The sequence below is a fragment of the Chinchilla lanigera genome, unplaced genomic scaffold (assembly GCF_000276665.1).
Source record: "Chinchilla lanigera isolate Chin_1 unplaced genomic scaffold, ChiLan1.0 scaffold00018, whole genome shotgun sequence".
Classification (NCBI taxonomy): Eukaryota; Metazoa; Chordata; class Mammalia; order Rodentia; family Chinchillidae; genus Chinchilla; species Chinchilla lanigera.
Window position 1 is genome coordinate 26,820,959 of NW_004955419.1, and position 16,258 is coordinate 26,837,216.

A 16,258-nucleotide genomic window follows, 5' to 3' on the forward strand; every position below is an offset into this window, starting at 1 on the left:
AACCACGTCCAGAAGAGGCCACTAATCTATAAACTTAGCATGGTGCCTGGCCCAGAATAAGTTCTGCCGTGTGACCTTGGATATATGATCTTATTTTCCGGGCTTTGCGTTCTGTGAATGAGAGAATAATCTTATAGTTTAAGTCCCTTTAGCACTAAGACCTGAGTCCTGGCCAGCAGAGGGCAGTATTGGCAAGGACAGCGACCCTGCGAAGCTCACCTGAGGGTGTGGGCAGCATCAGGAGCTGCGGCGCTGGCCAGTGTTCCTGACCTCTGTCCGTGATCTGCTGCTGTGCCAGCAGGTGTAAATTGTGGCCCTGACTGATCCTGAGAGCTTATGTGACCTGACATTTGATCGTGTTATCAAATCTCAATAATTACTTTCAGTATGAAGACAGAGATGCTATGATAGGCATTTTGAAAGGTGCAGTAAAGTATCAAGAAGGAAAATAAAATCACTCTTGCTCGTGGACCCAGATAGAATTGTGGTTGGCATTTTGTGGTATATATCTTTTGAGTATTTTTCCTAAGCATTTTTTAGCATCTATGAATATGATATTATGTTGTGTGTATGTATAATAATAGCAAATACCACAGCACTGACTAAATACCAGCACTATTCTCGGCCTTTCATGACTATCAGCTCATTTAATCTCCCCCAGAACCATGTGAGGCTGACGGCATTATTGTCTCTGTGTTGTGTCCCACTCGGCTTGCTAGCAACCAGCCACGACCAGCTTTGCCCTGTTGCCGAATACTCTTTAGCCACGTCATGTTTCATGGCCGTGTGATGAGAGTTTCCACTCTGAGAGGGCTTTGCCCAAGACTGAGCGGTTGGCCTTCGGGAATTCTAGTTTCTCACTATTTCAGCAGCTTTGCCAAATGACCTTAAACCTCCACCTTCCCTACTTCCAAATTGTATCTCAGGGTAAATATCTAGAAGTGGAATTCCCGGGCAAAGGGTGTGGTTGTCATTGCCTTCCAAAACGGTGGCGACTTAGGCTCATGACCCAGAGGGTGAAGTGCCCATTGGTGGTAGCTTCGCAGCTGTCTGTCCAGCCCGGCCCCTCACAGGCTGGAAGAGGTTGTGGAGTCTAGCGCGGAAAGCGCTCATGCACAGACTCTCAAAAAAACAGCACAGTGGCATGGGAACCCCTCCTGCCCAGGCACTCTCCCGTGCCCACTCACACTCTGGGCACCACTGCACCCGCTCACTGTCCCTGGCAGGCATAGGTGCCCTGTGGCTCCGTGGATGCCGAGTGGGCGTTCGAAGTCATTGGTGCAGAGATGCCGCCTGCCCAGCTCCTGAGGCGGGTTTAGCTGTGGGATGCCCATCCCTGCAAAGCACCATCTGGCACCCAGTTCGCTGTCTTTTCTTAATTAAAGTGAGTGTGGACCGTGCTAGTGCGCTTCCCTGACAGTCCAGCAGTCACGGCTCTGTGGATTTTATACTGACCCCATCACACTTTCAAAATGTAACATTAAATTGTTGCCGAAAATGTCAGCGGTGGGAGGCGTGGCTGGAGGGCGCAGGGCAGGAAGGAGCTGGGTTCCCAGCCCGAGCCCCACATCCCCTGCTGCTCTTCTCCAGCCCTCAGCAGCTCTGCATCCTCGCCTGGCTCACTGGGCCCCAGGCCTTCCGCAGCCTGTGTGCTGGCATGCTCTCTCCCCTGCACTGTCCAGTCCCCACCCCCACGGTACCCGCTTGCTCCAGACGGGGGAGCACACCTCCTGCACTGGCATCTTGCACACCTCCTCAGCCCTCTGGCCCTGCTGCCCCCTTCGTTCTCATTTTTATAGCACAGGTGTGGGTGTTGTGGGCTGCTGGGAGGAAAGCTGGGGACACCACCTGGGTTCCTGGATTGGGTGGCAGGGTGGGTGGTGGCACCAGTTCCTTTGAGGAATGGGGAAAACCTGGAGACTTCCCAGGAGCCGGAGCCCTCCTGAGCTCACCTTACCCTTGGCTTGTCTTTTTCAGCTTCGAAATGGAGCCCCTTTTACCAGACTCCCAAGTGACAAGCTGAAGGCTGTCATCCCGCCTTTCCTGCCCCCTTCCAGCTTTGAGCTGTGGAGCTCCGATCGGTCCAGGACCTGTCAGAATGGGAAGGCAGAACCCATGAAGACTGCGCTGCCCCAGAGAGCCAGCAGGGGCCATCCTGTGGGTGGCGGGGGCACAGACACCGTAAGTTGTCCGGCCTCAGGCTTCGACGTGTCACTCGCAGAGATGGGGTGCAGTGCAGGCAGAGGGACCCCAGACCAACTAATCCTGGCTGGGGTCAGAGCTTTCTATTTTATTTTTTTAAGTGAGTGGTATCCTTGCCTGTTTAAATCCTACAGAGAACTCAGTATATCTGAGATATTAAAGTGTTGCTTCCGGGAGCATCTATCACCTCTCTAGATGCTGGACTCTGGGGAACAAAGTCTGAAGACCAGATTTGTCTCATCTAACCTTCCTGTCAGTAGATGAGGAACAGGGGCCCAGAGAGGGGATGTGATTTGCTGCAGATTCCCAGTCAGATGGGAGTGGGTCTGGGACTAGAAGTCAGGCTCTTGGCTTCTGACCAAGCCCCGTGCTGTAGTTCCGCTCAGTATTCTCGCCAGAGCACGAACGCCAGGAGGCTGCCCTGCTGGTGCTGCCTCGAGGGAGTGAGACTTCTGCCCACAGCAGTGTCCACTTCTGTAGGACCCTGGGCTCCGTGCTTCTGGTCAGGGTGGGAGATGGTCTCTCGCCTGTGCTGTGTCTGTACTGCCCCTGCTGCTGTGAGCCCAGTGGTTGGAGAAACCAGGGGCCTCCGTCGCTGTTGTGGGCTGAGCCCCTGTGCCTGCTGCTCCCTTGCCCCAGAGCTGTTACACATGAAACCACCAGTGGGAGACCCAAGAGCCTGGTGCCTGGAGATGCCTGCAAGTTGCAGGACTGTGCGCGCCTTCAGTCCGCTGTTCTAGGTCAGGAAGGGAAGCGGCCGGACTCATGGAACTGTCCCTGAGAGTTCTTCCCAGGACTGTTTTCTTGAGAATGTCCGTAGGGGGACTGAATGCCAACATCACCTGCTTCATCTCCTCAGCGCCATGGAGTGTGGTCACCCCAGTGCTGCCCCAGAGGAGGCTCCAGGCAGGGTGGCATACACAGAGCATGAGGCAGGGTGCTGGGTGAGGCGTGTCTGGGACCAAATGTGTATGCTGGGGGCTGTGCAGGGGCAGTCAGGGAGGCCCCCAGGAGGCGGTGACATTGGAGCAGGATTCTCTGCCTGTAGAGTTTTCTCCCTTATGCAGAGCAGAGAGTCTGGGAGTGAGGCCGTGGCAGGCATGTGCTGTCTTCTGCCACAGCCCTTCCTTGCGTGGCCATGGTGGAGCTGTCTGTGGCTGCTGTGACAAATCACCCGAAGCCAGGAACCTTAAAACAGCAGTAGTTACTCTCAGTTCTAGAGCCCCGAGCCGGGAAGCAAGGCAGAGTCTGCAGGACTGTGTTCCCTCTGGCTGGGGGACTGTCTCTGTGAGCTCTAGCTTCTGCAGCTCTAGGCATGTCTTAGGTTGTGGCCCCATCTCTCCAGTCTCTGTCTCCATGGTAACAGAGCCGCCTCTTTCACCAGAATTCCCTCCCCGCTTTGTCTTAGAAGAAGATGTGCAGTTGCTTTCAGGGTCACCCAGGCCATCTAGGATAAGCTCCGCTCCTGGGAACTCTGAAGCCTGTCTAAGATGAGCGTGTGTAAGGTAATAATCACTCATGCCTTACCGGGTTACTTTTTGGACATTCTGGACACATGGGACATCCCTTTGGAGATCACCATTTAGCCCACTTCCGCCATCAGTCATTCTTCCTGGATGCCTTCCGCGTGCCCAGGCCAGTGCTGGGTCCTGGGAATACAGTGGAGGGCACAGTCCTTGGGAAGCTCAAAGGATCAAATACACGAGGACACAGCAGATGTGTACTCGTAAGTTGTGAGAGGGGCTATTGGGATGACCAGGGTGCTGGACAGGCCAAGCAGTGTGTGTGGGAGGTGCGGCAGTGTAGACCACCTCAGCAGGGCAGGCCATCGACACCTGAGGTTAAAAGACAAGGGCTGAAGCTGGTGGTGCAGAACCAGTACCCGGGCAGAGACCCTGGGGCACAAAAGGGACTGGCCGGGAATCCAAGGATGTCTGTGTGATAGGAGTAGAGTGAGTGGAGCTGGTGAGGCCAGAGAAGAATGTGACCAGGCACACTGGGGCACTTGGGACCACGGTGTCAAGAATGGTTTCTGAGAGGCTGACGCTGGAGCAGGGCTGCAGGATGGGATGGGAGGAGACTTTCCTGAGCCAGCAGGGCCGACGTGGGAGAGGTAAGCTCAGAGCAGAGAGGTGGTCACCGAGGCAGGCTTTGCTCAGGATGATTCTGCCCTGGGTGACTGGGCCTTCTTGGGCTTTTTAGTGAATGACATGGTTAGGTTTTCTTCTTGGCCTAGAAGATTTCAGTGAGGCTGAAGGTAGGGTGATCAGTGAGGCAGTGTCACAGGCCCAGCCTGAGCTAATGCACTTTCTGGAACACATTCTGTAGAAGACAGAAGCAAGCCCCATCCCTTAGGAGACTCCCAGCAGGCTGAGTGCAGGCTGGCAAGGGTGTGCTGGGCCGGTGCTGGCTCGGCACATCTGCTGGAGGGAGTGGCAGGCCCTCACCACCGCACCACCTTGTTCTTGCAGACCCTCGTCAGGCCGGTGAAATTTCCCAGTCTCTCCCGAAGCCCAGCCTCTCCTGCCAATTCTGGAAACTTCAACCACTCGCCTCATTCCTCAGGCGGTTCCAGTGCAGTAGGGGGTGTGAGCAGGCATGGAGCAGAGCTTCATAACCGCTCAGGTGCGTAGGGGCGGAGTCTCACGGGGAAGAGGGATGCCCCCCCCCCAGGCTGAGGGTGCCCGCTGTCTCTCCACCCAGTCTGCACACAGCCCAGGAGTGGCACACCCAGGTGACTTTCTCCCTGACGTGGACAAGGGTGAATTAATGATTCAGTGCTTTAAGCATTTTCTTTGGGGTGAGGGTGATGGAGAGGAAAGAAATGGAGTCAGAATGCTCTTTCCTTGTAAAATTTTCTGAGAAGTTAAGAGAAATGCAGGATGTTCTCATGGTGCGTAGGACCCTCGAAAGGCTGACACTTAGAGAGTTTCCGTCCGGCCCACTCACTGACGAGGTGAGGAAACTGAAGCTCAGAGCGTCACAAGCAAGGTGGTGGCAAGTAAGCCTCAAACCAGAGTCCTTGTTTTTGGGCTCACAGCAGACTTCTAGTTTTCCCAAGAGCACCCAGGACGAACAGAGCCAGCTTTGCAGGAAGGCTCCTGCGTTGTGCTATTGCATAAGGCTGTGTGATGCTGGTGGAAAAGCTTTAAGACCGGGTAAACCCAAAGGCTGAAAAAGCTACGAATTCTCCCACTAGGGACCAGCATTAACATTTTAGCGTATGTCCTTGCAAACTATTCTTATACATATTCTGAATATTTATAAAAGAATAATAATGTATCGTGCACTATGCCAGGCACATTGCCAAGCCATTTAAAGAAGCAAGCTCTTTCAGGCTCCTGACAACCTGCGGGTTTATCATCTTCATTTTACAAAGAAGGACACTGGAGCTCAGGACAGTCAGATAACTCACCCGAGGTCACACAGCTCTTCAGTTGCAGGGCCAGGACCTGAACCCAGGCACCTTGACTGCAGAACCCGTTCTCATAGCCACACATCTTACTGAGCTGTAGTAGACTGTAGACTGCTCTATGAGCTCCCTTTTTTCCCCCACACACTACAGGACTGTGAGCACCTTCCTGTGCTAATATCCATGTATCTACTGCAGCTGTTTAGTGACAGAGTAGCGTACTGCTCACAGGAGGCGTCACCGTTTGTGTGGTCAATCCTTGCTTGCTGTGCCTAGGTCTTTGCCCTCATAGACTATGCCACTCAGGGACACCTGCATGTTTCCATCTTTGCTTGTTCAGTGATTTCCTTAGCATAAGTTCCGTAGGATCCAAACTGGGGGTCAGGAGGTTTGCCTGTTTTTGAGGCTTTGGATACGTTTTGCCTTCTGGAAGGCTCTCTGTTTATGTGCGTAAAGTATTTGCAACAGTGCCTTGCACATAGTAGATGCTCCATAAATAGCAGCTGTTAGTGGCCTCCCCTGAGTACACCCAGCCCTGAGTATTACACTTTCTCCGTCTTCTCTAATAACTGAAGGTTACCGGTGTGCAGGGAAACAGAGGGGAAATGGCAATCAGGACGCAATCAAGAAAGCAGATCACTGTGCATCCACTGTGCATCATGGAGTGAGGAATTTAGTGACAAGGTGGTGTAGAGAAAAGCAAGGCCACACTGGACTTTACCCACCCGCCTCCTTCCTGGCTTCTTACCACGATGACCTTGCACTGTTGTGGCTGCCGTCCCCGGCCACCTTCTGGCTCTTGTGCAGCACTCTTCCATGGTCAGCCTGTCCTGAGCTGCTCCGGCCAGGGCGTCTGAGAGGAAGTCCAGCCAAACCAGTGCGCAACACTCCCGCCCGCCCATGTGCAGTAAATACTTAGCCCATGGTGATCATTCTTGTTTCTCTTTCCTTAGGTGGCAGCGTGGACAGTGTCTTGTCCCAGATTGCTGCCCAGAGGAAGAAAGCAGCAGGATTATCTGAACAGAAGCCCAGCCAGCGGTCAAGCCCCGTGGGCCCTGCACCAGGTCCTACCTCACCTGAGCTCCCAGCCTCTCCTGTGGGCAGCAGTGTTCCCAGCAGCAAGGTGCTTGTTCCCTGTCGGCTCCTCCTATTGCTCCTGCAAATGTGTCTGAATGGGGCCCTGGAGCTGGGAGCCCAGGGGTGCCAACAGTGCTGGTAGCTATTAGAAACCCTTGGTGCCACCTCATCCATCCATTGTGGCATCTCCAGAGGGCCTTCCTGTGCCTGGCACTAGCAGTGGGGATCGGGCTATGAAGTGGGGGTTTGACTACCTTCATGGGTTGCAGAGGACACAGGTAGGTCATGGAAGAGGATGCTGTGAACACTTGAGGCTATCAGCTACATTCTGGTGGGCCGTGGAGGGTGGAAAAGGAGCCAGGTGAAGGGCGTAGGTGGTTAGGAGTGTGGATGCAACTATTCCCGGGCAAGGGCACCGCTTGCCTGTGCTCTGCAAGTAAGGGTATGGCATAGGGGAGGAGCCGGAAGCACTTAGAGAGAATTGCCAGAGTCTCACCTCCCTGCTTCTGGCCACTGTCCCTCTGTTAATGCAACCTGGGAATGGTCACTGCACTGCCAGTGTTTATGAGGTGTGCAAATGGACGAGAAACCCTAAATGTGTCTCTAGTTGGGAGTGTTTTAGTGTCCTGAGGGTCTTCTCCTCCCTGGTTGATTGATGGAGAGAGCCCTGAAGCCCAGCTCCTAGTTCCCCACTATGGGGCTCCCCAACTGCTCCTCAGTACTGCAGCTCCGATGGTTTCCTCCTCTGAGAGCACCCTGACTCGAGACATCCCTCACTCTTCATCGTGCTTCCTAGATGTCCTACATGTGTTCCCTGAGAAGAACCAGATCATGGAAAGTCTCCTCGCTGCACTTGTGCCCACCACAGAAGCCCCTCCAGAATCTTTGGGTTTTGTGTTTATGTGGTGCTTGGGACAGAACTCAGGGTGTTTGCTAAGCAGCTGTTCTCCCACAGACTGTATCCTTACACCTGGATTTATGTCTTAATGGATGTCTGAGGAATAGCCTTTATTTTCTGTCCAACCAGTGTTGGTTACACAACTTTCCTTTTGTTCAAAGTGCTGATGCAATAGGACATCCGTAGTTAAGTTTCTTTTGCAATTTTAGCTTTGGAAAATGTTTCTCCCTATATATTAGCTTATTTTCCATTATGTTCAAGATTTTATATATATAGATATATAGATATAGGTGTATCTCTATATATCTATATATAAAGGACCCATGTAATTAAGTTCATTTTAGAGTTCAGCTGTAGAAAAAGTTTCTACTGATGTTGTAATATATTTTCTTTTATTAGATGGTAAGAATTTATATAATTACTGTATTTCTCTTTTTGTATTTGCTGCTAGGAAACTCACTACTACTCATTAAAGTAAGTCTGCTAGCCTGGGGCTTTTGAGATAGTTTTTCTCTTTTCTGTTGTCTAAAATGTTCTGTTTCTATTCTGATGACCTTATTAGATGAGGTAGATATTATTAGCTTCTTTTACTGTATTTTGGTATTGGAAATAGATATCTATGTTATAAATTGTATTAAGTGTTACCTTACTTGGATATATCTGTTGTGTAACCTACATACATGTATTTTCTGATGAAAGGAAATTGACTGCCAAAGGAGCATTCAGGAAACAAGAAGCTGGGGAAATGATCCATCTCAGTGATCTCCTGATACTCTTAGCGTACTAATCTGCTATAACCTTGGGAGATGTTTAATAATGTTTCTGGGCTCCACCCAGCATAACTGACTGAAGCTCTCAGAAGGGTGCAGGGAATCATTTCTCCCCACAGAGAGTCTATTACAGCCAGCCCAGCCCACAGCTCTTAGAAACCGCTGCCCTAAATCAAAGGACATAGAAGTGGGCTTTCTGTCACAGGCTCCAGCAGTAAATGGAGACATGAAGTGCTATCAAAGGCTCCCTTAGGAAGAATTAGAAATTAGTCTTCAAAATATGAGCCTCTGAACCTGGTTTTTCAGGCTTTGCTTAAGAACAGTGACTCACTGTAATGGTGGCATGCACAGGCTGGCTTCCTCATACTTGAAAGTGTGAAAGAGGGTTGGAGATACAGAAAGGATGAAGGGGAGCACACCACCATTCTTGGTCTCCAGAGGTACCAGGGGCCCACTAGAGATAGGTATCAACCTCCTTCTCCCACCTTAAAACTCAGTGGTTTCAAGCAAATAGCATTTATTTAGCTTGTGCACCTGCAGGTGTATTGGTTAGTGTGAACTTTGCTGCGCAGTTCTAATCTGAGGGATCCTCCATCTGGCTGGCTGGTGACTGGAGTGGCTGACAAGTACCTGAAAGCCTCGATTGAAAGCAAGTTAAGCTCTTGGAAGCACATGAAGCCAGGTGGCACCCAGAGTGGCACAGCAGAGTGTGTGGACCAGAATGTGGGAGATGTGGAAAGGACACCACCACAGCAACTAGTCCTCCACCCTGGGGATGTGGAGGGGTGTTTCAGAGAGCCCCAAAGGATCTTTATTTTCTGCCCCTTTTCCCCAGTACTGTCCACAGGGTCCAGTGTATTAGATCTCTTTGCTTTTGGTTGGGGGAGATCTGTTTCCTAGCAATATACCAATTGCTTCCTGTTTAATCAGCAGCTCTGCTTGGAAATTATTTATAGGAAGTAAAGGGAAGAATGTTTAAGGATATAGGCAGCTTGTTAACAGAATCTTTCAAAACCTTAGGGATGGCCTTCTTTTTCTACACTGGGATATAGTTAGTGAGAGGGAGCATTAAAGGCTTAGTAGAAGAAAGAGTATATTCATTTCTAGACATAAAAATGGTTTATCTTAGTCTCTACTATGCTACACAAGATTTCCAATTTTTAACAGAAATTATAAGATAAATAAAAAGGCAAGAAAAGCCACACTCCCACGAAGCAAAGCAGTCATGAGAATCAAACTAGGTATGACACAGGTGTTAGAATTATCAGTCAGGGAATGTAAAATAACTATAACTAATATGTTAAAGGCTGTAATGGAAAATGTGAACACACAAGAGCATATGACTAACTGTTCCAGTAGAGAGATCCTTTAGCAAGAAAGGATCAAATGGAAATGCCAGGAGTAAAAAGCAGTAACAGAGATGAGGAAAGCCTTTGACAGGCTCCTCACACTTGACACAACCAAGGACAGAATCAGTGAACTTGAAGCCGTAGAAATTACCCTGGCTGAAACACAAAGAAGCTTAAAAAAAAATCCAGAGCACTCAAAACTTGTAGGATAATGCTTGACATATAAATGATTGGAATCCCTGGAAGGGGATGGAGAGGGGGAGGGAGAGAGAAAGAGAAGGGAGAGAGAGAACAAAGGGAGGGAGGGGGAGAGGAGAGAAGGAAAGAAAAAAATATTTAGAGAAATCATGGCTGAGAATTTTCTCAAATTAATGACAGATGGAAAATCCATAGATCCAGGAATTACAGAGAACACTAAAGAGGAAAATACGAAAAAGAACACACCTAGCCATATTAGGTTTAAACTACTAAGAATGAGGCAATAGAAAATCTTGAAAGCTGCCCGAGGGGGGAAAATAAGGAAATTACATACCAAGAAAGAAAAGTAAGAATTACAGCAGATTTCCTGTCAGGAACCATGCAAAACAAAAGCAAAATCATGACAACTTTAAAGCACTGAAGGGAAAATTTGAGTTATGCCAGCTCATAAAATGAATTGGGAAGATTGTCTCCTTTCCTGTTTTTCTGGAAGATATTATATACAATTGGTATTACTTTCTCCATAAATGTTTGGTAAGATTTGCCAGTGAGACTACCTGGGCCTGCCATTCTTTTCATGGACAGTTTTAACTTAACAAAACTTATATTATTTCTTTATAGACATAGGACTATTCAGGCTATTTGTTTCTTCTTGAGTGAGCTTTATATTTTGTTATCATTCAAGGAATTGTGCTTTTTATCTAAATTGTTGAATTTGTGATGCAGAGTTGTTAGAGTAGTCTTTATCTTAATGTGTGGGGTCAGTAAGAATGTCTCCTTTTTCATACATTGGTACTTTATAATGTCTTTTTAAAAAATTTTTTTGGTCAATCTAGCTAAAAAGTTTATTGAGTTTATTGATGTTTCCAAAGGATCACTTTCGGTTTCATTGATTTTTCTGTTTTTAATTTCATTGATTTTTTTTTTTTTTTTTTTTTGAGACAGAGTTTCACCATGTAGGGCAGCTTGGTCTTGACCTCACTTATGTAGCCCAGGATAGCCTTGAATTCATGGTGATCCTCCTGCCTCAGCCTAGAGTGTGCTGGGATTGCAAGTGTGTGCTGCCACACTCGACCAATTTCATTGATTTCTGAAGTTGTTTATAATTTCTTTTCCTTGCTTGCTTTCAGTTTTACCTTCTTTCTCTAGTTTCTTATGGTGGAAGTTTTCATTACTCTTTAGAGATCTTCCATTTTTCTTAAAACAAGCATTTAATGCTATAAATTTACTTCTAAGTGCTGCTTTTCCTGCGTCCTACAATTGTTAAAATATCTTTTCACTTCCTTTGAGACTTTTTCTTTGGCTTATTATTTAGAAGTATATTGTGTCTTTTTCAGTAATTTGTGAGTTTTCCATAAATTTTCCTGTCAATAATTCCTAATTCAGTTCTATTATAATTCTGTTCCTATTCCTTTAAGTGTATTGAGGTCTCTTTTATGCCCTTGTTTGTCAATCTCACATACACCTGAGAAAAAAATATTTTGTCATAGTTGGGACAGGAAGGTTCTATAAATGTCAGTAAATGTCCATTAGGCCTGGTTAACTGGTAGTGTTGTTCAGGTAATCAGTATTCTTACTGATTTTCTGTCTGCTTTTTCTATAAATTACTGAGGACTCTTAAGGTTTCTAACTGTAACTGTGTATTAGTTGATTTCTCTTTTCAGATCTATTGGGTTTTGCCTCACGTATTTTGAAGTACTGTATGCATTTGGGATTATTACATCTTAATGATCCCTGCATCATGAGGAAATGCCCCTCTTAGCCCCTAAGATTGGGAACAAGAATGTGTTTTCATGACATAAGAAAGAATGTGACAGATCAATAGCCCTCATGAATGTAAATATAAAAATCTTCCACAAAATTTAAGCAACCCAAATTTCATGATAAATAAGAAAGGTAATACACTCTAGTGAAGTGGGGTTCATCCCATGAGTGCAAGTCTGGTTAAGCATCAGAAAATCAAACAAGGCACCCACCTTACTACAGGCTAAAGGAGATAATGCAGAAAAAATCACATAACAAAATTCAAAACCTACTCATGACAAAAACTATCAGCAAAGGAGGAATTGAAGGGCACTTCTTGACTTTGGTGTAAAATGCCTCTTAGTGGTGTCACACTTGGTAGTAAAAGACCCAGGTGCTTTCCTCTAAGGTCAGGGGCACGAATGTCACCTCTCACCTCCAGCTTTCATGCATCACAAACTGTCACTACTGTAATAGGCCAGGAAAGACAATAAAAGGCATACAGAGTGGAAAGGAAGAAATAAAGCGTTTGTTCCCTTAGATGATATGGTCATTTACACAGAAAACTTCAAAGATCTGCACCAAAGCAATGAGTTCAGCAAGGTCTCAGGATACAAACTCAGTATAAAAACATCAATCATATTTCTTTATACTAGCAGTGAACAACTGTTAGAATATCTTTAGTTAACATTTTTTTTTCCAAAAAAAATACAGTATATTTGAAATATAAGAAATTATGAAATTGCAATACTTAGGTATACATTTAATAAAACATGCAAAATCTACAGGTTGAAAACTGCAAAACACAGATCAACAGAAGACCAAATAAATGGAGCAAGGGAAGGCTTAGTATTGCTAAGATACAAATTGTACAGCTAGTTCTCATAGCCATGGGGTCAGGTCACCTGGGCTTCCTGATCTTGAGTGTACCTCTTGGTATCCACTTATCTCTCTGCTTCAGGGTGGATTTTCCTGTAACTGTTTCTGCTTTGCATGCATGTGGAGTAGATTTCCTGGCTAGATAGCCTGTTGAGTCAGATGCTACCCATGTTCCTTGTTGTGGGCATCTGTTCTCATCCTTTGTACCCTCCAGGTGATGGCATGTGTATTTATTTGTCTGATTTTCTTTAACAGAAATTGGAGACCAGCAAACGGCCTCCATCTGGAACTTCCACTACCTCCAAAAGCACCTCCCCTACCCTCACGCCCTCCCCTTCACCCAAGGGCAACACGGCCGAGTCCTCGGTGTCTTCCTCCTCGTCCCATCGGCAGTCTAAGAGCAGCGGGGGCTCCAGCAGCGGCACCATCACAGATGAGGGTGAGTGGGCTGGGGTCCCGAACCCCCTGCTGTTCCCTCACATGATGGCCTGGCAGCACAGAGCCACCTGGTGCTCCAATTGCTAGGTCAAGTTGTAAAAATATAAAACAAGCAAACATGTCTCTCCCCTTCCCCGATTCTGTCTTATATTTTTGTCTTCTACCTGCAAAGATGTGGTAAGCTCCTGTGAATGGTTTTTGAATGTGGGTTGAGTTTTGTTTGTGTGCACAAACACATACCCGTACAAATGCTTCATTATTAAGTTACTTACTTTTCTTGAACTCTGTGCAAACCAGGATTCTTTTAGTTGCAAATAAGAGAATCTACTCAAACTGATATAAGGGGAAAATAATAACTCATTGGCTCATATGATAAGGGTATGTTCCAGGCATGTCTGGACCCAGGTGCTTTGAGAACATTTCTCCATATCTCTCTCTGTTTGCTGCAGGTTGTGGGAAGCAGCTTCATGCTTACTTCACTCTCCTGATTTTTAGTGCTACTTTCTCAGTAGGCCCAAGCGAAACCCCATGGGTGGCTTATCAGCCTAGGTGGGCTGTATTTATGATGACTTGGTCCGTCCATGCCCACACTTGACTGTCTCTGTCTCTAGGGATGGAATGTATGGATTGGCCAGACCCAGGTCCGGTGTTTGCCTTTGGAGCCAGCATCCAGGTCTGCCTTGCCAGTGCTTGTGGTACAGATTAGAAGTAGGAGGGAAGGTGCAATTGCTAATCCCAGGAGGAGCAGGGCATAGATGCTGGGTACGAAAAGGCAACAGAGCTCCACTGCCACCAGGAGCGCTTGGCACATGGCTGTGTGGGCCTCACCCTGCTGTGGGATCCAGAGGGAAGGAAGGTAGGTTGGATGGCGGAACGGTGGAGGCTTGGCAGTGAGGCACAAGAAAGATACAGAAGGAGAAGACCTCATCTTCTCAAGTTGCCCTCTGGTGGGCCCTGGGTGCTGGCAGCTTTGGTGAGAGATGGGCCCAGGCAGGTGTGAATGAAGATATAAGTCAAGGGGAAAGCAGGTTTCCCAGGGGACCCTTCCGGGTGTGGTGCAGGTTAGCTCAGTGCAGGTGCCGGGGAGGCAGCTACCCCGGAGGACCTGCTAGGTAGCAATGAACCAGAATCCCTGCACAGCTTCTGCCTATATGGAGTTGATGGACGAGTGCTCCCCTAGTTTCCTCTTTATTTGGGGGCTGCTATATATTGTTGAGTGGAATTCAGCCACTCATTTACACGGGCTTGTGAGATTCACTGACAACCTTGTCCCCCCGACCCAGGCTTTCCACGTGGAGGCTAAAGGTCTCCACTCCTGAGTTTTCCCTCCTCCAAGGTCTTCAGGAACCCAAACCTCAAAAGGTTAAGTTAGGGATTTATACCCTACCTTCTTCAAAGAAGAGCTGTGACAGTGAGTATCTGTATGTACCGCCCATGCCCACTCTCTCCCCTTACTCTTCATAGAGGAAGGTTTGTAAAGCGCTAATTGGGATAGAGAAAGAGGAGAGCCAACAGTGGTTACCTCCCACGTTAATTCCTCTGGTTTAGAAAAAGCCTGGTTTTCCCTTCTGGAGTTCCCAGGTCCTAAGAAAGTGAGATCTTTGTCCTATAGACGGAAGATTGTCACAGGATAGTAGCCTCAGTCCATCCCAAACAGCTGTTCCTCCTGATCTTTTTCTGGGAAATGAGGGCCTCTGTTGAGGGCCACATGCAGGCTTTGCCTGCTCCGTCTGTACACCTGTGTCCCCCTGTCCAGGCTCCTCCTGCTAGAAGCAGCCAGGCTGTGATAATGTTGCCTCACATGTGTCCCTAGGAGCCTCTGGGGCAGTCAGCAGGCGCTGTCACTTGTGGCAAGTGTGAGGATGACGCAGTCATTGAACATCATAGTGGCAGTCAAACTTGTACTATCAGCAGAGCTTAGTGTCTCTTGCAAGACCCCCAGGAAAAGCACCGTTTGTGTGGGGTCACAAGGGCCGGGAAGGAGACGGGGCAGCTGTGCTCCAGAACTGTGTTAAGTGTACAGGAAATGACAGTCATTATTAAAAGTCAAATGACACAAACTTATAATTGATCAAATTATAAAGTATACAGGTGAATTGTAGTTTAGAAAATGTGTCCTTTACTAACTCTTTGGTACTGTTGCTTATCGCCTGTGCCTTCAGGCTATTTCCACCTCCCATCTGTGTGGTGGGAACACTGGGTATGTGGTGATGTGTTACTGCTGTCTGCCTCTCGCCAGCTCCACTCGGGATGCTGTGGTGGTGGGCTCCAAGGGGCTGCAGCAGGGGTATTTACACCAAAGAAACTGGCAAAACACCACCAATCAGGACTTGACTTAGTATTATTGTCTTACAGATTGTCTAGACATGATCCAGACTGTAGAAGATAAAGATGTTAATAATGAGGATTGGAATTTTTTTTGAGGAGGGGAGTACCAGGAATCAAACTCTGGACTTTGCACTTGCTAGGCAGGCGCTTATGCTGCTGAGCTATATCCCCGGTTCAGTAATGAGGATTAAATTGAAGAGTATGTCATGTCTGTAGCCGTTATACAGTAATTCTGAATAGCACAAACAATTGACAAAATATTTGTCCAGGGTGTGAAAAGCATGATCCAATTCAGCCAAGTTGCTCACGTGAAGTTCCAGCATATGTCTTCGTTGTCTCATTTTTGTCCTTACTTGTTCATGTAAACAAAACTGCCAGCCAGCGTTCTTGCGGAACTCCTCTCCTTGGCCGTGAGTGCACGAGTAGACGGAAATCAGCTGAAAGCGTTTGGTGAGGCTTAGTTGGCCCTATGGAGCTTGGAATAAGAAGTGCGCCTATTTCATTATTCCAGCGTGCTCTGCGCCCCACATGTCATTCAGATGTGCAGTGGACTCATGCACCCCTGCACACATGTATCCTCCCCACACAGCCAGCGGTGAGACTCCCTCCCGCGTGCCACTGTACGGACACTACGCGCCAAGGGGCTGCAGGAGCAAGGTTCACCATCGTGGAAGTACCGTGGATTAAGTGTGGGCTGGCCTTGATTTCGCAGCTGCCCCCTCTTGTGAAGCTCTCCGCAGTCGCCTGGCTGTGCCTCTCTGTCCCTCAGCCCGTGTTCTTGCCCTTTACTGTAGATGTGCCGCCATGACAAATGGCAGAGCAGGAGGCTTAGCACCGGCCGGAAAGCCAGACCACTGGGTCTGAGTCCCTCCCTTACCAGGGTCTAGTAGTGTGACCTCCCCCAAGACTCAGGTCCAACCTCTGTGCCTCAGTTCACCTTCTGCAAATGAGGACAGCAGCAGTG

The 16,258-nt window shown here is 48.0% G+C and overlaps 1 protein-coding gene across 1 annotated transcript in view; it reads left to right on the plus strand.

Annotated features, from left to right (window-relative positions):
- Anks6 (ankyrin repeat and sterile alpha motif domain containing 6) overlaps positions 1 to 16,258 on the plus strand; it is a gene marked incomplete at its 5' end in the record, with an annotated part of 50,193 nt that overhangs the window by 19,035 nt on the left and 14,900 nt on the right. Inside the window, 4 exon segments of the mRNA XM_013513227.1 lie at positions 1,978 to 2,181; positions 4,674 to 4,827; positions 6,568 to 6,737; positions 12,784 to 12,967. Of these exon segments, the coding sequence (XP_013368681.1) occupies positions 1,978 to 2,181; positions 4,674 to 4,827; positions 6,568 to 6,737; positions 12,784 to 12,967 (712 nt within the window).